The sequence below is a fragment of the Oryctolagus cuniculus genome, chromosome 21 (genome assembly GCF_051225735.1).
Source record: "Oryctolagus cuniculus isolate XC-2025 breed Fujian yellow rabbit chromosome 21, ASM5122573v1, whole genome shotgun sequence".
Lineage (NCBI taxonomy): Eukaryota > Metazoa > Chordata > Mammalia > Lagomorpha > Leporidae > Oryctolagus > Oryctolagus cuniculus.
In genome coordinates this window covers 29,096,793-29,122,750 of record NC_142887.1, presented here as the reverse complement: position 1 = coordinate 29,122,750, position 25,958 = coordinate 29,096,793, and the positions used below count along the sequence as shown (strand labels likewise).

General features: G+C 53.5%; 1 protein-coding gene and 2 long non-coding RNA genes across 5 annotated transcripts; 1 reads left to right on the top strand and 2 right to left on the bottom strand.

Annotated features, from left to right (window-relative positions):
* On the bottom strand, positions 1-10,583 carry YWHAH (tyrosine 3-monooxygenase/tryptophan 5-monooxygenase activation protein eta). 2 transcript variants are annotated; one of them, XM_089322859.1, is made up of 2 exons: positions 9,258-10,237; positions 1-1,459 (listed from the first exon to the last, which is right to left on the bottom strand). In XM_089322859.1, exon 2 carries the CDS (start codon positions 1,334-1,336, stop codon positions 806-808), a length of 531 nt encoding a protein of 176 aa, XP_089178985.1. In that variant the 5' UTR covers positions 1,337-1,459; positions 9,258-10,237; the 3' UTR covers positions 1-805.
* On the top strand, positions 9,615-15,549 carry LOC138847383 (uncharacterized). The gene is made up of 2 exons (XR_011385161.2): positions 9,615-9,742; positions 14,699-15,549. It is a non-coding gene; the product is annotated as an uncharacterized LOC138847383 (long non-coding RNA).
* LOC127484739 (uncharacterized) lies at positions 14,944-24,275 on the bottom strand. 2 transcript variants are annotated; one of them, XR_016227358.1, is made up of 4 exons: positions 23,859-24,275; positions 23,272-23,389; positions 21,885-22,367; positions 14,944-15,078 (listed from the first exon to the last, which is right to left on the bottom strand). It is a non-coding gene; the product is annotated as an uncharacterized LOC127484739 (long non-coding RNA). The 2 variants fall into 2 exon arrangements; XR_007911942.3 differs by having other exon boundaries at positions 21,885-21,937.
* Positions 24,276-25,958: the final 1,683 nt, after the last annotated feature.

Here is a 25,958-nt window from a genome sequence, read left to right as displayed (position 1 = left end):
TCCCCAAAGCAGCATTTATTATTTACCCATTGGATTCCAAACATTTATTTTAGAAGTCTGGCATTTCATAATCACCCATCTTGATTGACAGTGGGCTGACACACATGGCGCGGTCAGAATACACAAGGACAATAGCCAAAGAGTTACAAAAAAATAAATCCATGATTCTTAAACAATCGCAACCAAAAAAAGAAAAAAAAGTTACACGTATCAAAACTTTAGATGCATTGCATTGAAAAGAAGGGTTTGTGCACGTCATAATTTAAAGAGGCAAAACAAGGCGCTACTGAAACCTCACGTTAAACAGTTTATCATAAAGCTGACGGGAAGGAGCAAGTTGTCTTTCTGTATCAGCTTCCCTTAACAGTTTCCCATTAGCTGAGGAAAGAAGTGGGAGGGGTGAATTCATTTTTGCATGCACAAGATGTACTGCTTAACAAAACACTATCAGCTTGTTTTAAATATCCACTGTAGCCCGTGTTGGCTAATTCTCCTTTCTAAACGCCCCCATTACTTTGCCTGAATTTCCCACAGATCTACAGGCATAGTAAAATGCCCCATTCAGAACTCACTTCTCTGCACAACTCAACAAGGGAGCTCCTGTGGGCTCAAAGTAACCATCAGTCCAGCAATGCCCATGAAGATTTAGCTGCAGCTGCTTCCCAAGGGACAGGAGAGCAGCCCGGAGTAGCTGTGCTGCCAATACACATAGGTTTAGCACTAGATACTTAGTGATTGTGGCAAGGAAGAATCGGTGATGATGAGGGTGGTGGGTGAAGGGTGGGCCAGGGGACCCGAAGGAGCTTCAGTTGCCTTCTCCGGCGTCTTCATCCTGCTGGTCGCTCGTCCAGAGGGTGAGGTTGTCTCGCAGCAACTGCATGATGAGCGTGGAGTCCTTATAGGAATCCTCGTTTAGCGTGTCCAGCTCAGCTATGGCGTCATCAAAGGCTTGTTTGGCTAAGAGGCAGGCCTGCTCCGGAGCATTCTGGATCTCGTAGTAGAACACCGAGAAGTTGAGGGCCAGGCCCAGCCGGATGGGGTGCGTCGGCTGCATGTGCTCTTTGCTGATCTCAAAGGCTTCCTTGTAGGCGGCCTCAGATGCTTCGACCACGCTGTTCTTCTTCTCCCCGGAAGCCACCTCGGCCAGGTAGCGGTAGTAATCGCCCTTCATTTTCAGGTAAAACACCTTGCTCTCATACTGGAAATCATTGCAGTTCTTGATGAGGAACTTGTCGAGCAGAGCCAGGACATCGTTGCAGACGGTCTCCAGCTCCTTCTCGATCTTCTCCCGGTAGGCTTTCACTTTCTCCAGCTTCTTTTCATTTCCATCCGCCATGGTTTTCTGCTCAATGCTGCTGATGACCCGCCAAGAGGATCGCCTGGCACCAACCACGTTCTTGTAGGCCACGGACAGGAGGTTTCGATCTTCATTGGAGAGGGGTTCATTCAGCTCGGTCACCTGCAAAACATTGAAGGTAAACACTGAGAACTGACTCTCAAACCCCTGGGAGACACTCTCCTTGAACGCCACCAACACTCCCGCTCAGGAACAGGGTTACAGACAGGGGAATAAAAGCCGATCCTGGACAAGACCAATGGACCCCAGATGAAGGGAGACTGCAGGCCGACAGAAGAGATGAATATTCTTAAAGCACCATGTGATAGACCCCGAGAAGTTCACAGCTGAGGGCTTCTAAGATGTTGCATTCATCCTGGTGGAGGAACAGGCATACGGGTGACCACAGAATGGCTGCAGGATGCTTGGTCCACAGCGATGGCAAAGAAACGCCTGAGCTTCAGCTCCTCGGCAAGATATGGAAGACCAGGATCCCCTGAACAGGTGTTCAGAGATGGGACAGGGAGTGTGTTTCAGATTCTACTTCCAGCTCTACTCTTTGCACAGGTACAATCACAGGTCAGATACGCATTAAAAAAGACCGATGTGTTAGTGACAATAAAACGCCCTCAGCCTCTGCTGAAAGGAAGCAAAGCTACCCAGCAGCTAGCTTCACCCTGACCGGGCCCCAAGGTGGAAGAGTTACATCTGACGAGCCGGAATCTCCCTCAGAGCTCTATGCCGTCAACTCCGAGTGAGCCGGTCATGGATCACTGGTTTGGATCCTGGCTGCTCCACTTCCTGTCGAGCTCCCTGTTAAGACTGCCCAAGTGTCTGGGTTCCTGCCATGCTCTTGGGAGACCCAGCTAAAGACCCACTTCAGCCTGGTCTAGCACTGGCCACTGCAGTCATCTGGGGAGTGAACCAGCGGATGGAAGACGTCTGTCTCCCCCCTCTCTTTCAAATAAATATATATATATATATATTTTTTTTTTTGACAGGCAGAGTGGACAGTGAGAGAGACAGAGAGAAAGGTCTTCTTTGCCGTTGGTTCACCCTCCAATGGCTGCCGCGCTGCGGCTGGCGCACCTCGCTGATCCGAAGCCAGGAGCCAGGTGCTTCTCCTGGTCTCCCATGGGGTGCAGGGCCCAAGCACTTGGGCCATCCTCCACTGCACTCCCTGGCCACAGCAGAGAGCTGGCCTGGAAGAGGGGCAACCGGGACAGAATCTGGCGCCCCGACCGGGACTAGAACCCGGTGTGCCGGCGCTGCAAGGCGGAGGATTAGCCTAGTGAGCCGCGGCGCCGGCCTAAATAAATATATTTCTAAAAAGTATTACAAAATCGTAATGACAGGACGTCCACAAATGCAAGGGAAACCAAGTTCAATGGAGAAAGTTATCCAAGTGCATGCAGAGACACATGCTTAAAATGGACTGAGAAAATGGAGCAGTGGAGAATCAAGTTTTATGCAATGATTTATTTGAGAATTAGCACTTCAAGAACATTAAGTAACAAACATTATTATTGGCCGGTGCCGCAGCTCACTTGGCTAATCCTCCACCTGTGGCGCTGGTACCCCGAGTTCTAGTCCCAGCTGGGGCGCTAAATTCTGTCCTGGTTGCTCCTCTTCCAATCCAGCTCTCTGCTGTGGCCCGGGAGTGCAGTGGAGGATGGCCCAAGTGCTTAGGCCCTGCACCCGCATGGGAGACCAGGAGGAAGCACCTGGCTCCTGGCTTAGGATCGGGGCAGCGCCAGCCATAGCGGCCACCTGGGGGGCGAACCAACGGAAAAGGAAGACCTTTCTCTCTGTCTCTCACTGTCTAACTCTGTCAAAAAAATTATTTTATGTAAAAATCAGAAAATTTGTGTCAGTCCTTACAAAGTAAAGCAAGCAGTGCCTGGAAGTCTCTCCCGTCCCCAAGCCTCAGCCAAAATAAAATAACTGCCTCTTCTAATTCCCCTCTTTCCCTGCCGCAGGATCCCTACGCTTTTTTGCAAATTCTTAACCCATGATTCTCTCTCTTCCTTTGCCTAGTCCAACTGACCAACCCCCTTCCTTCCTTGGTGGCAGTCTTTAGCCAGAAACTGCTGTGCCCATTCCCCTGGGGGGCCGCCTCCCCTCCACTCAAGCCTGGGAGCCTCAGCCCTCACACACGCGTTAGTCTCCATGTTCTCTCACTGACACCTGCCCCAGCCCAGAGAAATGTCCTGTCCACCAATTCACAATCCATGCTTCCTCCAAACCCAGTTAAAGACCTGGAACCTCCCCAGACTTCTCCAGTAGGTGCCTTTAAACAATCATACTTATATTTGCTTACTGGAACTACAAAGAAGCTTTGCAGATTACTGAATGATTTAGTCTTTTAAAAAGCAACCCTTCTATCTGAAAGTTCCATCCCAAATGCTCTGACAAGTCTCAGGATGCTTGCCCTCCCTAGAGTGACTCACTTTTCTCAGTAAAACAAAACACGAGGCAAGGACAGAATTTACAGAACTCCTTAGATCTTGCAGTAATTAAATCCAATTACGGCCACTTGACATTAAGATATAAATGACACTCATAAGGAGTCACAGGCCGCTTCAGCCCGTGACTAACAAAGCTGCTTCTGATAGACTACTGCAAAGATGCATCGAGGCAACGTCCAGCGTGCTATCAACGCTGAGCACGCCCGAGCAGCATTTCAACTTCACTCAGCACCTGCACAAGCAGCAGGGTCCTCACTCAAGCCCCGGGCATCTGCAACTCAGTGGGAGCAGGCTGTGACCTCACACGAGAAACTAAAGCACACAGGATCAGCTCAACGGCTCTCCGAGGCCTCCCTCGGCCCCAGCTCTGTCCGATCCCATCTTTCCTGAGTGCCATTAAGAGGTGTGGTAAGACATCAGTGACCCTAGTAACCTAAGTGTGGGCGTCCCTTTGGCCGTACGAGCACAGTCTTCTCCATCGGGAATAAACTGCCAAAAAAGGCTACTGGGCAGTATTTATGACACCTTCTCGAGAAAAATCATTGACTAGGCGTGTTGGTGTTTATGTAACAATCAGCTGGTTGCCAGCCAGTCTGAATGAATCACTATCAGCATCAGCTGAGGGTGACTAACAGAACCCAGCAAGCAAACACCGCGCCTCAGGACCCCAGCCAGAGCCCAGCTGGGGAGTAACTGGGTACGTTTAAATAGAATCTTTTTTTTTTTTTAAATACCCCTGGTTATAACTCGGTTAACAGGAAGCTAATGGAATGCAGCCTACTACTTGATCAGACAACTAAAGAAAACTGCACTTTCCCCAAATTGAAATCAGACGGTCTACTGGCAAAAAACTGCAACCAGTCTTGCCTGGTGACATTTCACGGCAGTAACTTGCATCTATGTTAGCACCGGTCCCCAACACTTCAACTACCAAACTGCAAGGGCCAGCAGAGCCCATGCGGAGATCAGGCAGACCCCGGGGGCCGCCGCAGGGCCACGGAAGGGAGCAGGCTGTGCAGCAAACACCGAGAGGAGCGTTCCGGCATCTCTACCGTCGTAGGCTTCCAAAGGAGCCAGCTAGGGACAAGAAGCAAAGACCACACACAGAATTCCACATACAAGAGGCCTCGACTACTGTTCTCAACCTTCCTTCCGTTCCAACCCTGGAGTTACACGTCTCGCCTCCAGCACAGCCGCTCTAGGCATAGTTTTCAAATGGCTGCGACCCCGCTTCAAGGGGATGCCCCTACACCTGCTCACAGCCTCTGCCTTCCTGATCTCCTGCCCACCTCCCACCCTACTCACACGGTTCTAGAAGACCTTCGATTGGTGAGCCCCTCCCTGAGGGACTGGACTTCCTGCCAGCCACACTACTGATGTCCTTACCACAGCCTTGGGCCACACCAACTCCCAAGCCCAGGGCACTCACTTCACCCATTTTTCTCTTCATCATTACTCAAAAGTCACAAACAACCCAGCCTGCTAATTCTTTATCTTCCTATGACACCATTTGCTTACTCAAAAATCCCTAGGGGCCTCCTCCCACTACCCACAAGGCAATAAACTATGTGTTTGTGAGTAAAAATAGAACCACTGCCAAAAATAGCACAGGGACTATTTAGGAAAATTCAAAGTTCTTAATCTGGGAAAAATCCGGCATCAAAAGTAATACTGAGCACACAAAATGCCCCCGAGCTGCCAGGCGCACTGTCAAGGGCAGGGGTGAAGTCACTCCTGAGAGCCCCCATCCTTCTTGGCTACACACACCTACACGCACGCGGCCGCTGCCTGGTCCTGCCAGAGCTGCTCACACCCACAAACCACCAACCGGCCTGCCTTTGATAGGAGTTTATAACACAGGGAAATGACTCTCATGAACAACTGGATAAACATAACCACATCATAAAACCTCCTCCCCCTGGCAGAGCCCTGAATGTTTGAGAGCGAGAAAAAGCTAGAGGAATCCAAGTTGTGGCTGACCCTTTCCCAAGATGACACACAGGAAGTGAGGATCCCGCCTCAGCCCCAAGATGGCAGACTACCCAGCCTGAGACCACGCGACCACGCCCTACTGCTGGGAAAGGCTGAGACCTACCCTACCTAGCCTCAGGGGGAGGCCACAGTGCTATCAGGCCGCCAGATAGGCTGAAATGCTAGCCCAGAACGGACCAACTTTTGGTAATCCATATTCATTCTAAGCTGATATTAATCAAACAAAAAAGCCCTGCCTGTGACATCACCCAACATTTTCACAGGGATTGGCAGGGATTACATACAGCCCCATCTGAATAGCTTTAGCACATGCTACTGTCCCCTGGAGCCAGCAGGATTTAAAGCTTCAAAAGCTGAGCCAGGTTCCGGGCCACAGGAAGTGCCCACACCCAGCACTGCAGAGGGAATGCCACGGCAGCAGAGAGCACAAGGCGGTCTGCCTCCACCTGGACAACAGGGCACGTCTTTCAGCAACTCAAATCTGTGGGCCTACGAGACTTGCACACTAAAGGTAATAGAGACATAGTGGTGCCAAGGATAAGGGGGAAAAAATTGCAGCTCGGAAAGTTCATGGGAGATGGAATTAAAAAGGTAACCTTATTTTGGTGCAAAACACAATGTAGGCATCCATGCAGTTTATCATAGTGCAGGTTTCCAGGAACTTTTTTGAAATACCCAAATAAACCTGCATTTCTTAATTCATAGCAGGAACTCAAATCCAGTACTTGGCTCTCTGAGCTAACAAACGCCGGCCTTCAGAACAAGCAAAATCTAGGTTTATGACTTTCCCTCTTCCACTTCTCTGCCATACAAAGAACCATAAACAGTAGGTTGTTTCTAATCAAACTTGGCTAAAATGACTTGCATCCAATAGGTGAGAGGACTTTAGTAGGTCCACTTTGTGCAAGCGCTTGGAACCTGACTGCATGCCACAGGGACTTCTCACATAGTGGCCAAATTGAGAGTTCAAGCCCCGGCTTGACAACTTAGCAGCTTTTATTCAATCGTGAGAAAATCTTTAAGTCTCACTTATAAAATGGCGTTAATAACACTACCTAGCCAGAGCTGTTAGACTGAATGAGAATGTCCACAGGGAATAATGGTGATTACTTACTGAGAACTTAGATGGAAAATCCCACACACTTGCTGGATGGGACACATGGTCTATTTGGGGTACCCCTTTCCCAAACCATACTATTTCTGGCCCAGTCTGTGCATAAAATCCCAAAGATGAGCAAGCACATTCTGGGTTTAAGGGAGCACTGGGATCCTTAACCGTGGAATAAACTCCTGTGGGCATAACTCAGGAACCCAAACCAGATGGAGGCCACCGTTCAGGACGGCAAAGCTGTATTAGCCCCCTGCAGTACCTTGTAATTCAGACTAGTACAATAATCCAGGGCTTCTTCCTTCCTCAGCCAGTATTTACTGCCATTGACCACTGTAAGAAAAAGAGCTCCCTACTTTTTAGGCATCTCAAATAGTCATCCCACCCTAGCCCCAGCCTGGGTACACCTCGTCATCTTTGTTACTGTCTGCCACAGGGATCACCTCTCCCCGGGGCCCCTCAGTCATGCTCTCCATTTACACGCCACCTGCTCGTCTCCTCACTTCCCACGACTTCACAGCTGTTGCAATCAGAGCCTTTTGCCACCGGCTGGGCCAAGCGCCTCTTCCTCTCCGGCTCCTGTTTCCTTAAACTGCACTTGTGTTCCCTGCACTCAAGTTTGCTCTAAATGTTCCAAGTCAGCCAGAGCTGCCTCTTCTGGTTCCTCCAATCAGTGTTCAGATCACTTCTACAACTTCACAGCTACCACGTGTTTAACATAAAAGAGACTAGGGCAATTGAAACGTTAAGGTCTTCCTATGCCTTACACAGAAAGGGTGGGTTCTAGAAAGTTCTAGAATCTCGGGATAATGAAGCCACTAGGTGTGAGGACAGCTTGAATGAAGATGCTTCTTTATGCTTCACCCCCGATGTATTTCCTGACCTCTTCAAATTAAGAGGTGAGGCAGAGAATTCTAATTCGGAGCCGATCTGAGGCCACCCCGTTGATTCCAGTATGCATTCTTCTTACAGCTTACCCACGCTGTATCTCCAGATGACGCTGGTAGAACAAGGATCAGTCGTTACAGGCAGGCAGTATTACCAAGCGACCGTTTCAATTAGGAAGGAGACAGAACAAGTTAGACTGAAACAGACTTGTCAGTAACACCATGACCAGGTTTTCTACTTGATGCCCGGAGACGCAAGTTTCAAGGTCAGAGGAGCCATGGGCGGCTCCCCCTGGCTCCGGTGTTCCGCTCCATCCTCTCTAGTCCACTTACCTGCCCTTCCACCTCCCTGACGAAAGCCCGCATAAACCCAGGTGCTTCCTGCCAAGTCACTCTGCACAAGCCCTGGTTAAGGGCTATGCTAATAATATGGGGACCGATGGCCCCAACAACATTAAGAATCCAACCTACAATTTAACAATAGAAAACAAGAAAGTGCTCTCCAAGGACCCTGCCAAATCCTTTCTGATGTTCCATTAACGAGATAAAAATTTTTTTTCACAAGGCAAATTGACAAAAAAAAAAAAAAAAGTTCTTTCACAGGAGTCACCTGAGGGAACAGTTTATCACAATTCCGAGATGACATAATTGCAGCTTGGTGGAATTCTCCAGGCTGGATGGCTTTTCCAACCCACCCATCATTTCAGAGATGGGCATCACGGATTCCTGACATGCTCAAGGGTCCATTATTTGCAAAACCCTATCTTAACGCCTCCAGCCACGGCCATAGAAGCAGTGGCAGCTGCAGCAGGAAAGCATTTTTCAAGCCTGCTTATCTAGATCAGGAGGCCAATTTTTTTCTCTTACTCAAAACTCAATTTTGTTCTGAGAACACCTCTCCCCCTTCTTTCCTATTTCCCAACGCAGGCTGCCTCAGGTTCCCAGAATGTACCTTTTAGCTGTTTTTTCCTTAACCTCAATTCACCTTCAGGCCCCATCCCTTCTTCCCAAATCTCCATTTCCCAAAGGACTCCTAATACTGCCGCTCACAAGGCGAGCAAAGGCCCCGGGCAGCATTAACCCCAGTAGCAGGCAGGCAGAGCGGAGAACCAGCCCCTCTAAATGTGACTTGATGCAGGAACAGAGGCAGAATTACAGCCCCTCACACCCAAAATCAAGCTTTCGGGTCCCTTCATGGACATGCTCTCATAGTCACTATCGTTTCTGTAAGATTTGCGAACGCTGTACTTTAGATTCATTTTTTTTAAAAGCCCCCAGAATTTAAGATCAGACTCCCCCCCCCCCGCCCCCATCTAGGCGGTTCCCTTGTTTGCATGAAGGGCTCCTAGCTCAGCACAATAGCATACAGGTTCACCAATGCACCAATGCGTTGTGGGCTGCGGGCTTCCCAACCCATGCAGCTAAACGCGTGACAGTGACAAGGACATCATAGAAGGGTAACTCACCTACTTGTCTTTCTCACTTGGAAAATCCGAAATACTGGTCTCAGCTACCTATGTCACCCGCTATTATCAAAAGCCTTAAAATGAGCTTATTCAATGATTCTAAAATATTGGGGAGCTTATAAATTTGCCTTTTTTTTTTTTTAAGAAATCTCTTCCAAAAGCCAGCAAAACGACACAGGCGCTCCCATCCAGCTTAAGCCAACTAAAGCCTGCCTACCAAGCTGGCTAAGATGCATTTTTTCGGAGTCTCAGCCCCAGAATTTCTGACTCTTTGGGAGGTATCAAGATCGTGGAGTTCAAGGAGGCTCCTCCCAGGTCGTACGCTGGATGAACCCAGCACGCAGCTCTCCTGGCCGTGTGACCTTGAGCCAGGGAGAAGCAGCGTTCATTTGGAGACAATGTAAGATAACACGAAGCGCCAGGGACAGCGAGCTGGTAACCGGAACTCGGGAGTCTCAGAACCGCAGGTGGTGTCTAAATCCACGGTATGTGCTAGGGTGTGGCCGGCCACCACTCCTTCCCCGGAAATGGAGCTGCAGAATGGGGACCTGTGATGGCCTCGGGGAAGCAAAAGGCACACGGGTGCCTGTCCCCTGCCTGCAAGCAGGCTCAGCCTCCAGGCAGAGGGCGCGACACCCAACCTGGGGCGCCACGGCCTCCCCCCGCCCCGCTCCCCACCCTCCACCCCGAGCCCGCGTCCACCCGCCTGGAATGCAGGGAGGGGGGTCTTCGCACACAAAGCCAGACCCCGGGCGTGCGAAGGTAGGCAAAGAACGATCCAGGCACGCAGAGCCGAAAGGAATTTCGGATTGCACAGGTTTCAGATCGTGGCTGAGAAACCCAGGGCAGGGCCCCACTCTCTAGGTGGTTTTTTTGGTTTTTTTTTTTTTTTTTGGAAACAAGTGAGGGCCTTGGAGAAAGGCGGGAAGGAGGTGTGAGCCCCCAGATCCCGTAGAAGCGTCTAGAAGGGCTGCGGCTCCCTCCCGTTTCCCTCACGGCTGAGGATGCAGCGACCCCCGCCCGCCCGCCCGGTCCCCCTGCCTTCGCGACCCTGAGCGGCTCCCTCCCCGGGGACCCCACCCCACCCCACCCCACCCAGAGCCCGGTGTCAGGAAATGGCGGGCGGGCGGCCGCGCCCAGCAGGGTCGCCCGGAGCGGGACCCAGCGCCCGCCGCCCCATCCCGCCTCCTCCACGCCGGGCCCCCCGGCCGGCCACGCGCGGGCTCCCGGCGCGCTCACCGCCTTCATGGCGGAGGCCATATCGTCGTAGCGCTCCGCCTGCTCGGCCAGCCGCGCCCGCTGCAGCAGCTGCTCACGGTCCCCCATGTCGCTCGCGGCTCGGCCTCGCCTCGCGCCCCACACGGCTCGCTCGCTCGCCCGCCCGTCCGCTGCCCGGTCTCCGCGGAAGCCCGCCGCGCACGCGCACTGGCTCGCCGGCCGGCCCGAGGCTGCAGGCAGCGCCGCGGCTCGCGCCCTCTCGCTGGCTCGCCCCGCGCGCTCTGGCTCTCGCCGAGGACGCCGCTGAGGGAGGAGAGGCAGCCGCGCGGGGGGGAGCGGGGGAGGGGAGGACGGGGCGACGCCTGCGCACTGGGAGCCGCCGCGCCGGGCGGCGGGAGTGGGGGGGGGGGAAGGGCAGGCCGGCCCTAACGGTCTATTTCAAGGTGACGTCACCTACTATAAATAGCCGCCGCCGCCGCCCCGCCCGGGAGCCGCGCAGGCGCCGTGTGAGTGCTGCATTTTACCGCCGCAGAGGTGGAGGTGGGAGGTGAGGGGAGGAGAGCCGGGGTGGGGACTGCAGAGCTTGAGGAGGGGGCGCTGTGATGGCGGCTGAGTCCTGGATAGCGTCCCGGAGTCCACGCTAGGGATCTGGCTTGAGAGGAGCCCTCCACCCCACCCCACAAAAAGCACACAAATTCGCTTTTGGGGAGAGGCCGGGAGGCCGCGCGTCCTGAGGGCCGGGTCGGACCCGCCCGCGCTGGCCGGAGTCTGTTCTGGCCGCGGGACCGCGCCCGGTCGGGTCTGGCCTCCGGGGCAGCCCCGTTCCCGCCCCTGCACACCCACTGGGCTCCCACCCACCCCGAGAAGTGGTCTTGGGGCCGACTGTGGCGTCCACGAGGAGGTCCGGGGGGGCGGGTGGCGCCTCGGACAGTGGCGCTCAGGGACACCTGCTGGCTGGGAAGCAGGCGACCCGGAGCTGGGCCTTTATAGGCAGGGCCCCATGTAATCCTCACTCCAGGGAGTGGACGCAGCTGGTCGCCCCGTAACCAGAGGCAAAGCCGGGTGGGCGGCTTGCGGGAGGTTACAGAGCCGCGAAGTGATACAGCCAGGACCTTAGGGACGTGCAACAAAGGACAGCACAGGACCTGGGGGAGAGGCTGGGCACCCAACTCTATTCCCTGCACAGAGTACGCGTCCCTGCCCGGAACAGCAGAGATCCAAGCAGCAACAGAGCAGCCTGGGGCCCAGCCTGAGTTCGAATCTCGGCTGTGGTCCTCGGTCCAGCTTCCTGCTAATGTGCACCCGGGGAGGCAGCGGACATGGCTTCAGTAATTGTTCCCCTGCCGCCGAGGGGAGGTGCGGATGGAGTTCTGGGCTCCTGGTTTTGGCTTGGCCCAGCCCTGACTGTTGTGAGCATTGGAGGAGTGAACCAGTGGATGGACGATATCTCTACTTACCTTTCAAATAAAATGGGGGAAAACATTTTTTTTTTAAGAGCATGTAAGCTGGCTCTTGAAGGAGAAGAAAGTCAGGCAAAGACATGAAAACTGGGCTTGAAGAGCTGCTCAAAGAATTACAGACTAGAAGTCGGCACCTTGGAAAGGCGTAGCTGATGAGACCTTCCGCTTCACCACGGCCCAACCCCCTTGTCCTGAGTTCTAAGGAGGAGCGGCTGGGCCCACTGTGTGCAGTCAGTGAGCTGAGCTGGGGCTTCCACACCAGCTCTCTGCCTCCAGGCCTCTCTCTGCCTGCCCATGAGGGGACCTTGGTACCCGGGAAGCAAGCTCTGAGAGGCAGGCTGGGAAAAAGTTCTCACGCCAAACTTCACCATGCTTTGAAGAGTCACTTTTGCCGCTGGAATCGAGGTTAACGAGCCAGGCTGATCTCTGCTCCTGGGGAATATCTTTAACAAGCGTGATGAATAGTAATTAATCATCCGAGAGGATAGGGTTCCTTGAGAAGTGAGAGGAGGGCCAATCCTGGGTGGAGGAGACTTTCTCGGTTCATTCCAGTTCTTCTGGTCAAGTTGCATTGCGGTTCATTTCAAAACAGGGAAAGTTAGATAGAGCTGGAGCATTCTAAATAATTGACGTTGGGGCCGGCGCTGTGGTGCAGTAGGTTAATCCTCTGCCTGTGGCACCAGCATCCTATATGGGCACTGGTTCTAGTCTTGGCTGCTCCTCTTCTGATCCAGCTCTCTGGTATGGCCTGGGAAAGCAGTGGAGAATGGCCCAAGTCCTTGGGCCCCTGCACCTGTGTGGGAGACCTGGAGGAGGCTCTGGCTCCTGGCTTCCCAATTCCAGCCGTTGCGGCCATTTGGAAAGTGAACCAGTGGATAGAAGACCTCTCTCTCTATCTCTCCCTCACTGTCTATAACCTGTCAAGTGAATAAATAAAATCTTTAAAAAAATAATAATTGACATTGACTGTGCTATGGTTTGTGACTCCCCCAAAAAGCTTAGAAGCTTAATCCCCGATGCCACCGTCTAGGGAGGTAGGACCTAGTAGGAGGTATTTATGTCGCGAGGCTGAAGCTTACTGCTGATTAGAAAGGGACTGGAAGGAACTCACTTAGGGCCCTTTTTTGGTTCTTCCGCCTTCTGTCATGGGATGGTGCAATGAGAGAGTCCTCGCCAGATGCCGAGTAGGGGTCAGCGCCATGCCTTTAAGATTTGCCAGCTCCCAGAACTGGGAGCCTGCTTGTTGTCAAATCCAACGATGTGACATGGTCTACAGCTCCCTGGGCCTCTTGAGTGCCCTGCGCCTGGTACTCTCCTGTCTCCCACCTGCTGCTCCAGCTGCTCCTCATCTGTCCGTCTCCTGTGTGAGCTTGTCTTCTAGCCCCCTCCTCCCCTAGAAGTGCCAGGGCTCCTCTGTTCAAGTTCAAGGCCCTCTCCTCACTCTGCCTTACTCTGGGCAGCCCCACCCTCGCTCGTTCATGAAGGAAAGGGACCATCTGCCATGTCTCCAGCGCTGAGTAAGGTGCTCTGCAGAGATGGATCTGCTTCTATTTTTTTTTTCTTTTTTGCCCCTTCAAAATACCTCTGAAGGTGTGCACAACTTCCCGTCCCATTTTACAGAGGAGGGCCCACACTCAGAAATGTTCCATGGCCTGAGCAAAGTTACACAGCAGGGAATGGAAGAACCGGGATTCAAATGCTGGTCCATCAGACTGCCAGGCTGAGAGCCCCATGCTTGGGAAGGGCTCCAGGTGATGCTGTTCCTTCAGGGCCGGACACCATGTACCATATCAGAGCGCCTGGGATCCAGTTCCACCTCCACTTCCGAACCAGCCCCCTGCTAATGCGCCTGGAGGCAGCAAATGATGGTCCAAGTATTGGATTTGTGCCATCTACTCGGGAGACGTGGATGGAGTTGTTGTGGGCATTTGGGGAGTAAACCAGCAGATGGACGATCTCCTTCTCTCACTCCCTCTCATCTCTCTCTCTCTCCCTCTCTCTCTCTCCCTCTTTCTCTCTCTCACTCTCTTTCAAATAAATCAATGTCACACACACACACAGCCACACAGCTTCTCACCTTGTACCCCCCACCCTCCGACCAGCACCCATCTTCTTTGCCCTCAGAAGAGAGCTGCCAACTCCTCAAAGCCTCATAAACAAATTCCAGGACATCCACCTGGGACACAGGTCACCTACTCCCAGGGCTCTACGTCCCCATCAATCAACACAGCCTTTGAACAACTCCAAAGAGTCCTGAACGAGGTGAAGGAAGCCAGCGACTCACACCGCTGTCCCAGGGCTCAGAGCAGCTCCCCAGCACAGGGGCCAGGTCTGCATCTTCACCTGGTACGAGGCCTCCACTCCAGGACCCACGCAAACCACATCCCTCACCGGGCTTTCTGAAGACCTGTGTGTTGCAGAACAAGAAGAAAGAACATGCTTCTAGACTTGGGTTCCAATCCTGCTGTGCTCACGTACCAGCCGCAGTCTCTGGGGTGAGGTACCTGCAGTAAGGGTCTAAGCACACGTGTTGGCTAGGATGGCTGAGGGGAACAGCAAGCACATGTATGCATACGGAGCGCACCAGCCATCGCAGGGAGATGAGCATGATAAGCCCTTCTTCCTTCATCCCGCCCTGAGCCGACGGTAACCGCCGGGCGAGGCTGATTTCCAAAGCATTCCCAGAGCTCTCCTGCGGAGCCCAGTGAACAGATGACCCAGAAAAGCCAGTCCCGATTTTATATTTTATTTTTTTCTTCTCAGTTATTCTGGAACACTCGGAGCTTCCTGAGAAGTCTGGACACCGAGGGACATCTGACAAAGACCTGGTTTTGTCCCCGAGTGATGGCGTTCACACCGTTGCCATGGTTACCCCAGCGCGCTGGAGGAGCCACCTGCACACAAATTGGCGTCGCTTGCTGATTTTTTGTTTGTTTGTTTGTTCCTCCGGGGCACTCCAGGCTACCTACTGCCCAGGTGACCACTGGCAAGATGATCCCCAGTCGACCATAATAACACCACCAACAGCAGCATCCACAGCAGTTCTTGCTTGTTAATTGCATTCCCTCTGCCTGGCTTGAGCATCAACACTTTATCCTCGGCTGTCATCTCACGAGTCCTCCTCTGGGTGAAGGTTGCCGTCTCTGTGACACAGATGGAGAAACTGAGAGCTAGAAGTGTCAGATGCTGGGGGCCAGCACTGTAGCATAGCTGGTAAAGCCGCCTGCAGTGCCGGCATCCCATATGGGTTTGAGTCCCGGCTGCTCCACTTCTGATCCAGTTCTCTGCTATGGCCTGGGAAAGCAGTAGAAGATGGCCAAAGTCCTTGGGCCCCTGCACCCTCATTGGAGACCCAGAGGAAGCTCCTGGCTCCTGGCTCCTGGCTCCTGGCTTCGGATTGGCGTAGCAGCCATTTAGGGGGTGAACCAATGGAAGGAAGACCTTTCTCTCTGTCTCTCTCTCTCACTGTCTAACTCTGCCTGTCACAATGGCACAGCTCCAGCCATTGTGGCCAACTGGGGAGTGAATCAGCAGATGGAAGACCTCTCCCTCTCTCTCTGCATAACTCTTTCAAATAAATAAATAAATAAATCTTAAAATAAAAGAAAAAAAAATGAAGTGTCAGATGCTTGCAGCCACTCAAAGCCTCCTCCACGCACATCTATTTCCTGCTATGTGCCTTGACCGCGGTGTCCTTCTGTACCAAATCCTGTCCCTCCCACCATACCCGCCATCTCTAGGACTAGCCTGAGTTCATTTCAGGAGCATCCAGGGCTCTTCCAAAGCTAGTCCTGAAAGCAGACCGCCACCCAAGGCAGCTTCTGGCACTAAGAAGCGCCCAAATGTCCTCGTAGCGGCAATCTGTGAGCTGGTGGCGCTCACAGCCCATTCGCAGCACCCACCTCCCCGGTGCTTGCTCAGAGGAGCCCGGCTCTGGGGGAGAAGGCAAAGATGTTACTTTTGCAATCGCAGTTAAAATCCAGAGGAAAAAAAGGCTTTTGCTTCAGTTCTGCAGATGGCCTGGGAGTTTGCGTTTCTCAGAGAATTTTCGAGATCCTTTGGCGTGGACCCTCTGGATAATGAATGGCCTCGAGGCTCTGCACAGTTCCCACCTGGGGAGGGGCTGCTGCGGTTGAGCAAAGCTGGAGCAGGGCCTGAGGATGCCACGCCTTCACCTCCGAGCCTTGGGGTTTCCTATCTGTAGAATGGAAGGCTGTGCTGGTGGGTGGACGGCAAGCATCTTCTGTTTTTCCAGCTTTCAAGGTGAACAGTGTCTTACCAGGGCAAGGTCAGCAAACAGCGGCCTCACAGCTCAATAGGAGAAACGGATGGTTCAGAAGCCAAGCATTTGGACCACATCAATACAGGAAATGAAAAAGGACACCAACTCCGACCCCATAGCCCGCCGTGGGGCGGCAAGAGCCAGGACACTCCCAGCCAGGTAAGCAGAGGTCAGTATTTTATTTTATTTCTTTTTAGGAGGCACAAAGAAAAAGCGCTCCCATCCACTGGTTTACTCCCCAAATGCCTACAATGGCTAAGGCCCGGCCGGGGCTGGAGCCAGGAGCCAAGAATTCAATCAAGGTCTCTCACATGGGTGGGAGGAACCGAAGCACCCAGGCTAACATCATCCACTGCCTCCCAGCATGCACTAGCAGGAAGCTGGAATCTGGAGTGGAGCTGGGCACCAAACCCAGGCACTCTAACGTGGGTGTTTGGTATCTTAACTGCTAGGCTAAATACCCGTTCCCTATTATTACTGTTAAAGTGTGTGTGTGTGTGTGTGCGTAATTTATTTTTATACATTATTTTTAAAAATATTTTTTATTTATTTGAGAGGTAGAGTTACAAACAGGGAGCCAGAAAGGTCTTCCATCTACTGGTTCACCTCCCAAATGGCCGCAATGGCCGAAGCTGCACCAATCTGAGGCCAGGAGCCAGGGGCTTCTTCCAGGTCTCCCACATGGGTGCAGGGGCCCAAGGACTTGGGCCATCTTCCACTGCTTTCCCAGGCCATAGCAGAGAGCCGGATCGGAAGAGGAGCAGCCAGGACATGAACTGGCACCCATATGGGATGCCAGCACCACAGGCGGAGGCTTAACTTACTATGCTACAGCACTGGCCCTTAGTTTATAAATGTTTATTTTCATCTACTTTTTTTCCTCAAATATAAATTTTTTTAAGATTATTGATTTATTTGAAAGGTAGAGTTATAGACAGAGAGGGAAAGACAGAGAGAGAGAGAGATCTTCCATCCACTGGTTCACTCCACAAATGGCTGCAATGGCTGGAGCTGGGCTGATCTGAAGCCAGGAGCCAGGAGCTTCCTCTGGGTCTCCCATGAGGGTGCAGGGGCCCAAGCACTTTAGCCATTCTCCACTGCTTTCCCAGGCCACAGCAGAGAGTGGCGTGGCCAGGACTCAAACTGGTGCCCATATGGAATGCTGGTTTTGCAGGTGGCAGCTTTACCCACTACGCCACAGTGCTGGCCCCCATCATCTACTTGAAAGGCAGGTCATGTGTGTGTGTATGTGTGTGTGTGAGAGAGAGAGAGAGAGAGAGAGAGAGAGAGATCTTTCATCTGCTGGTTCACCAAATGCCCACGACAGCCCAGGCTGGGCCAGGCCAAAGCCAGGAGCCCAGAACTCCATTCAGGCCTCCCATGTGGGTGGCAGGGACCCAAGTACTTGATCCATCGCCTGCTGCCTCCCAGGGTGCAGTCACAGGAAGCTGGATTGAACACAGAGGAGCCAGGACTCCTGGCCTACACCCCAATGTGGGATATGGGCATCCCAAGCAGTGGCTCATCCCACCGCACCATTCTTGGCCCCTGTAATTGATTTTAAATGGACAGAATAGTAATTGTACAAAAAGTTCATAGAAACTGGCATTGAAATATAGGCTTATTTTGGTGCAAAAAATTTTGGCATGGAGGGGGGTCGTCCAAAAGTTCATGGAAAATGTGTATCATGAGAAAAGTATGCATGGATTTCAACTCTTTTTGCACCAGAATATGTTTTCAGTTCATTTCCATAACTTGTTGAAGTTCCCTGGTACATATTCACAGGGCACAGTATGACACTGCATTCCATGGACACAATGACCACACTGCATTCCACAGACACAGTGACCGCATCCAGGGAACTGGCATAGGTATCATCTCACACACTGACCATTTCTTTGCATTGGAAGCATTCAAAGTTCTCTCCACTTGCTGTTCGGAGATATTTGATTAATTGTGGTCACCACAGTTACCCTGCTGTGCTATAGAACATTAGAAGCTATTCCTCCTGGGGCCCACATTGTGGCACAGCGAGCTACTCTGCCACCTGCATCATCAGCGTCCCACATCAGAACTCCAGTTCAAGTCCAGGCTGCTCTGCTTCCGATCCAGCTCCCTGCATGTGCACCTGGGAAAGCAGCAGAAGACGAAGCTTCTGGCTCCCGGCTTCAGCCTGGACCAGCCCCAGCCATTGCAACCATCTCTCTCTCTCTCTGCCTTTCAAATACATAAATAAGTAAATAAATTGTATATTAAAATATAGTTATTGCTGCTGTCCCGCTGCCCCTGAGGTTGTTTTTGTTGTTCAAGCTCACAGATAAAGAAAACAAGGCCCAGGGCAGTGAGCTGTCTTGCTTAGCTCCGGCACAGAGAGTAGGAGCAGGAGCCAGTTCCAGACCCCTCCTTCCTCACCACCCCTCCCGCTGCCAACCGCAACCTTCTGAGAACCGGAGAACACTGTTTTGGTTGCAGAGCTGTGAGCCTGTCATCGATTCACTGCTGCCTGAACCGAACCCTGGGAAGGGAGGGAGACGGATGCGGAGCAGGCACCACGGTTCGCGCCCAGGCAACTGTGCTAAAATCATCTCTTCCTCCCCAGAATATTAGTAGGAGGCAAGCAGATTGCCACTGCCTTCTGTCTTCTTCCCGTCCCCGGCTCAGGAAGCAAAGAGGAGCAAAGCTGCAGGAGAGGGCTGACTCCAGCGGGCTCATCTCCCCACAGCGCTGAGCTGCCCTCAAGACAGAAACCGCTCCACCTGGCCTTCCCAACATGACCCGGCCCATCTCGCCAAGGTCATCACCCACTCCCTGGATAGCCTACGTCCGCCAGGTTCCAGGACCCTGCCCAAGAGTTTCTAGACAGTTCTTTCCCACCCCTCCACCTCATTCTCTGCTGCTTTTTCCTTCAGTTCATTTCTTTTTATTTGAAAGGGGGGGAAAGAGGGCGAGAGAGAGAGAGAGAGAGAGAGAGAGAGATCGCTTCTCGGCCTTTTGGCTAAGATCAAGTGTAGAAAGAGAGATCTTCCATCTGCTAGTCCCACTCCCCAAATGCCTGCAGCAGCTGGGCCAAGCTGAATCCAGGAGTCTGGAATTCCATCCGTGTGGGTGGCAGGGACCCAGTGACCTGGGCTGTTACCATCCGCCTCCCAGGGTGCACATCGGCGGGAAATGGAATCTGAAGCAGTGCCAGGACTGGAGATGCCGGCATCCCAGGCAGCAGCTCCCTGCTCATGCGCCATCTTAACCCCTGTGCCAAGCGCCCGCCCCGTTCTCTGCTGCTTCAGTCCTTTAACATCCAGAATAATTCTTACCTCCTCTAAAGAGCCTCCCTGGTTTCTTCGGCAAAAAATACTCTCGCCTTCCACCCACTCACACTGTGATTCTGGTATCTGCCACCTGCACTGAACGACTTGGCTACGATCGGTGCTCACTGGACAGCTACTGGGTGACAAGCACGTGGCTTGATGTCATACGTGATCTCCCCTAATCCTCATGACAACCATTGCCCTTCTACCCACGAAACAGGCAGACTGAAGCTCGGAGAGATGTCCGTCAACCCACAGTCTGGGCAGGATTTGAACCCAGGTCTCTTGTTGACTGTAGGTTTCGCACTTGGTCGCTTGAACCACCTCCTTAGGAAACTGACACGCCCCTGGTAGAACGGAAACACCTGAGCACAGGGCCTGCGTTTCGTTCACAGCCTGAGTCCATGGAAGCCCTGGCTGAAGCTCCTTAACCCAGCAGCACTGCATGAATGCAGAATTGAATCCAATTACATCCTCTGTTACAGACACCCCACCCTTGCACCCCTCTGCATGAGTGACACCAGTTCGAGTCCCGGCTGCTCCACTTCCGAGTTAGCTCCCTGCTCATGCGCCTGGGAAAACAGCAGAAGATGGCTCAAGTACTCACATCAGAGACCCAGATGGAGTTCCTAGGCTCCTGGCTTTGGCCTGGCCCAGCCCCAGCCACAGTGGTCATTTGGGAAGTGAACCAGCAGATAGAAGATTCTCTCTCTCTCTCTCTCTCTCTCTCTCTCTCTCTCTCTCTCCCTTTCAAATAAATGAGTAAATCTCTAAGGAAAACAAAAAGCAAGGGTCCCTGGGCCCCAGGCTGGCATGGACGCCTCTCCTGGCCTATGACACTGGGCGTCTCCTCTCCTCCACCAGCAGGGAGCCCACGAGGCCCCATCATCCTCACAGCCATATCCCCAGAGCCTAGCACTGTGCTTGGAAGACAGCAGGTGCACATTTGCCCAGTGCCTGGTTGCATTACACCGGCATCAGGATGCTACCCCAGCCCTGCAGGAGCCGAGGCGATCAGAGAAAAGCTGTTGGATTCCTGCCACACCTTACATTAGCAGCATCTTCTCCGAGGCCCGACAGGCAACCCAGAGCCTGCTGAATTCCGGTCACCGCTTCACCTTGGGAAGGCAGCTGCCGCCGCAGCCCAGGAATTGACGTCAGCGCACCAGGGGCCAGGAGCTGCCCCGTTAATATTTAATGCGGCCCTTACTGCGGCAGAACTCCAGGCTCCACGAGCTGGAAGGGGCTGTGCGGAGTCCCCACGGGGTCGTGGGGCGGGCACGGATGGGAAAGGGCTTCGTGAACTAAAGCCCCCAGGCAGATTATTTATGCCAACCCATGTTAGTCCCCGGCTTAACTCAGAAAGAGCAGGGACAGTGTGCGCCCGTGGTGGGACAAGGACTCTGCTGACCGAGCCCAAGTGCTAAATGAATGGGGGATTAGGGGGCTCTCGGGAAGGGGGGACATTTCCTGGAGACAGCGGGAGGGCAGAGCACTGGCACCAGCCAGATCTGCTGTGTGACCGGGGCAGTTACCTGGAGCCCCGGAGCCTCAGTTTTCTTGTCTACGAATTGAGGACAGGGGCTGGTGCTGTGGCGTAGTGGGTAAAGCCGCTGCCTGCAGTGCCGGCATCCCATCTGGGCACCAGTTCGAGTCCCGGCTGCTCCCCTTCTGATCCAGCTCTCTGCTATGGCCTAGGAAAGCAGTGGAAGATGGCCCAAGTCCTTGGGCCCCTGCATCTTCATGGGAGACCCAGAAGCAGCTCCTGGCTCCTGGCTTCGGATTGGTGCAGCTCTGGCCATTGTGGCCAATTGGGGAGTGAGCCAGCAGATGGAAGCTCGCTCTCTCTCTCTCTCTCTCTCTCCCTCTGCCTCTCCTTCTCTCTCTGTGTAACTCTGACTTTCAAATAAATACATCTTTAAAAAAAAATGAAGGCAGTGCCTTGCTATGGAACTGCTGCTGGGTAGTAGGCCAGCACCAAACACCAAGATCCTTCTCGTAAAAGCCAGGCATGGGAGGTGAGGCCGGAGAGAGGCAATGGGTGGTGTCCATCATGCACTGATCATCGGCCACAGTGACAGTGGAAGGAAACACGACATCAGGACACACAGGACGGTGACACTTGAGCCCCGCATCTCAGATGTGGACTTGTCACCATAGTGAGAGATGAGAGAGAGAGAGAGAGAGAGAGAGAGAGAGAGAGAGAGAAGCTGGGTGGAGAGCCGCGGGATGGCCGAAGCAGAGAGAGCCTCTGCACCTGCTCTTTGATTGTCTGACTGCCTTGTTGGACGGAAGACAACACTGAGGGTCTGGGAGGAAGCAGTGCAGCCCACGGGCTCACATGGCAGAGCTGGGGTCTCACCTGGTGTGCGGTCCCCGGGGACTTCATCAGCTGAGGCGTCTCTCCAAGGCCACCTGCCCAGTGGAGGAGGCAGAAGAGTCGGCAGACATAAGATGCCCCCACAGCCCAGTGGGGAAGCCTCATCTGCTCCCTGGCCTGCGCGATAGCAGGAACCGCACCCCCGGCCTCCTCCTGGTCTCCTTCCGGTCCATTTTCCCACCGCTCCTGAGGGCTTCCCAAAATGTTCATCTGCCCAAGTGGTCTCCCTGCTTCAAACTCTTCTGTGAGCACACACATAGGATCGTCTGGGACAATGCAGTAGGCCTCATTAAAAAATGAAATTTGGATGAATGGTAAATGATGTTTTGGCAAAAGAATGCCCCAGAGAGGCTGGAATTACGGCACAGCAGGTTCAGCGTCGCTTGCAGTGCCGGCATCTCATCTCCAAGTGCCAGCTGGAGCCCTGGGTTGCTCCACTTCCAGTGCAGCTTCCTGTTTATGTGCCTGGGAAAGCAGAAGATGATGGTTCAAGTGCTTGGGTCTCCTGCCACCCATGCTGGAGAGACCTGGATGGAGCTCTTGGCTTCTGACTTCAGCCTGGCCCAGCCCTGGTTGTTGTGGCCATTTGGGGGAGTGAACCCGTAGATGGAAGATCTCTCTCTCTCTCATCTACTGCTTTCCCGGGTTCAGCAGCACGGAGCTGGATCAGAAGGGGAACAACTGGGACTCAAACTGAACACGCCGGTGTCACAGCATCAGCTCTGGCCACGGACAACTGACAAGACCGCCTCCTCCCCATTGGGGTGTCTGCTGAGTCATCCTCTCCAGAAATGCCTGTCGCGACCATCCTGGGTAACACAACCTCCTCTGCCGCACCCCCCACCTCCCCTCCAGCCACTGCCCACCCATTATCCTTGTCCATTTGGACTCATGCTGTCTCCACTTGTGGACTTCCTGTCCATCTCTTCCACTAAGCTCCAGCTGTCATGAGAGCAGGAACCATAATGATTTGTTCCCTGCCCTCTCCCCAGCACCTGAGCGATCAGCTCTCAGAGCCTCTTTGAGTCGCCCGGGAGCAGAGAGAGCATCGCTGTGGTTTGAAGTCAGGCGGCCTCGTGCTGGAATTCGGGCTTTGCTGCTGTGCGACCTTGGGCATGCCGCTTAACCTTCCTGAGCACCTGTTTCTGCAGCTATGAGCATAAATGGACAGCAAGGACCTGACTCCTCAAGTGGTGATGAGAATTCAGCGAGGTGGTGCATATTCAACACAGCCGCAAGCACACAGAAGCAGTGTTAAAACGACTGTGAGCGCTGGGTGTTTGGCTGCCCGGGACACATGCATCCATCACAGAGCACCTGGTTCAACTCTCGGCTCCATCTCCCGCTCCAGCTTCCTCCTAATGCTCACCTTGGAAGGCAGCAGGTGATGGCTCAAGTACTCAGGTCCCTGTTGCCCATGTGGGAGACCCTGATTGAATTCATTGCTCCTGACTTTGACCTGGCCCAGCCCTGGCTGCTGCAGGCACCTGGGGAGTGCATAGTGGATGAAAGGTCATTCTCTCTCTCTCTCTCTCTTTGCTTTCAAATAAATAAATAAGTACATCTTAAAAACCAGATTGTGGTTAAGCTTATGAGCATGAGGGAGGGAGAGAGAGAGCAACATTTATAATTGAGCATGGGCCCTCCCTGGAGACTGGGGCCACGCCAGGGTCATGGTGTGGAACCCCTGGGCCGCACTAGGGAGCCTGAGTGTAACTGGCACTGTTTCTTAACTGAGGGGCAGACCCCCTCCAAGCAGCCCCCAGTGCTCCTGGCGGCCCCCTGGTGCGCACACAGCCGTGGTTTGGAAGCAGAGCCCTGGAGAGGATGCCGGAGGCCTGAGTTGGAGGTCTAGCTGTGGCACTGCTGTGCTGTGTGCCCCAGGAACCACCCACTTGCCCCCTGTGCACTCTGGTGTTCTCATCTATAGAGTGGGCCCACCCATCCTTGACTCACCAAACTCACAGGGTTGTTGAGATGATCCAATGATATTGACGGAGCTTTTTTGAAAAGCATTCACTGCTAGACCAACAGAATGGTGGGAGTGGGGGTTGGGGTAGCCATTAAAAATGGAAGGAGGGGCCAGTGCTATGGCATAGCAGGTAAAGCTGCCGCCTGCAGTGCCGGCACCCCATGTGGGTGCCAGTTCCCCTCCCGGCTGCTCCACTTCTGATCCAGCTCCCTGCTAATGCACCTGGGAAAGCAGTGGAGGATGGCCCAAGTGCACGCATGTGGGAGACCTGGAAGAAGCTCTTGGCTCCTGGCTTCAGATCAGTCCAGCTTCAGCCATTATGGTGGCCATTTGGAGAGTGAACCAGCAGATGGAAGACCTCTCTCTCTGTGCCTCTGCCATTGCCTCTCTGTAGCTCTGCCTTTCAAATAAATTAATTAAAATTTTTTTTTAAAAAAAGGAAAGGACCCCTGGATCCTCGAGCAAGGACCCCAGTGAATGAAGTCTTTAAGTCAGGCAGTATAATGTGGAATCAGATCCTGGCTTGCAACTTGCATAACTCTGAGTAAGTGAATTAACCCCTGGCATTGCCGGAGGTGTGGTTTTTCCTCTACAGGAGACAGAGACAAGAGAAGGCCTGGGAAGAGGCTGGCAGATACAGGATAGAGCCATCAGTGTACCAAGCCTCCCCTTCCCCCACTACCCCCACCAACCAGGCAGCGGGGGAGGAGCCTCCCCCACCTGATTCTGAGCTTAGGTGGGGGCTACCTGTTCCCTCTGCCACCTTCTTCGAGCCGCCTTCTGGATCCCAGCCGAGCTCAGGTAGACAGTGACTCAAGCCATCCTGCAGAGACTGGTCCCCCTGCCTCTGTTGCCATGGCGCCGCAGCACCGCCTGGCCAACCAGGAGAGAGCCGGGTATCCGAGCCTCTGTTGCTAAGGCCAGAGCAGGCCGGCTAGCCAATGGGAAGGGCGGCAGAGTGGAGCCACCGTGGAAACCCCAGCAGCGAGGTTCAAACCCTGTTTTTGTCTCCAAGTCTCGTTTGCAGAAAGCCGGGCTGGGTTTTCTGTCCTCCTTTATTTGTCTTTATTTATTTATTGTGCAAAGAGCATCTTGTAGCTTCAAGAATCCCGGCAGGGACACAGGAGAGGCAGAAAGGACTCCAGCTTAGCAGGGCACAGCTTCCGATGTCCCTGGGACGCTCAGCCTCACCTGGGGCTTAGCCCATCCCCACAGGGAGTGGCTGGAAGCTGCAGAAAACCCACCCCATGCCGGCATCCACAAAGGGCTCACCCCCAAAGGAGGCTTTTCTGCCCTACAGTTTTGGGAATTTAACCAAAATGCCTGCCCTCTTCTTCTGTAGGGAGAGTGGCGCAGAGGGAGAGAGCCAAGGTCAAACACGGGGGCTGCCTCTCTCTGTCGGACTCAGATTCCTTTACCATCTTTCATTCCGCAGCTCGTGCTGATCCCACCTTCGGGCCTCGGCCGCAGCAGATCTTGGGGGAGGGGGGGACGGGTAACTTGCGAGGTGGAAGGAACCCTGTAAACCGTGTCAGCGGACTCAGATACCACGCAGGTTGCTTTCATGCCCCTACATAGCAGACTAAGAGAGTGCTGTCGGTTCCAGGGCTCAAGTCCCAAGGGGTGAAACTGCCCGCTGGGAGTCACACAGCGTCCTGGGTGCAGAGCCGTGACCGGAAGTCCCAGCTTCCATTCCCCTGCCATGTGCAACCTCCTTCCACCAGGCTCCACAGCCTTGGGCGGGCATGCAGGCAGGGAGCTGTGCACACTCACTCTTCCCACACTCTTTATTTTGCAAACATGAGCATAATAACAACTGCTGGGAAAAGCGTGTCCCCCTCTCCCCTTCCCCACTCCCTCCTGGCTGTCACTCTGTTGCCTAGCAACTGTTCTATCCAGAAACCTGGGCATCATCCTAGACAACTCCCTCAACTCTCATCCCTCCAGCAAGCCCCTCGTCCACGCCTTGCCCACTTCATATCCTAAATGGCCTGGAGTCCATCTACTCCTCCTCACCACCCCCTCCCCTAAACTTGTCCTTGGACCAAGGTTCCGCCCCAGAATTTCTGGGACAATTCCCCCGC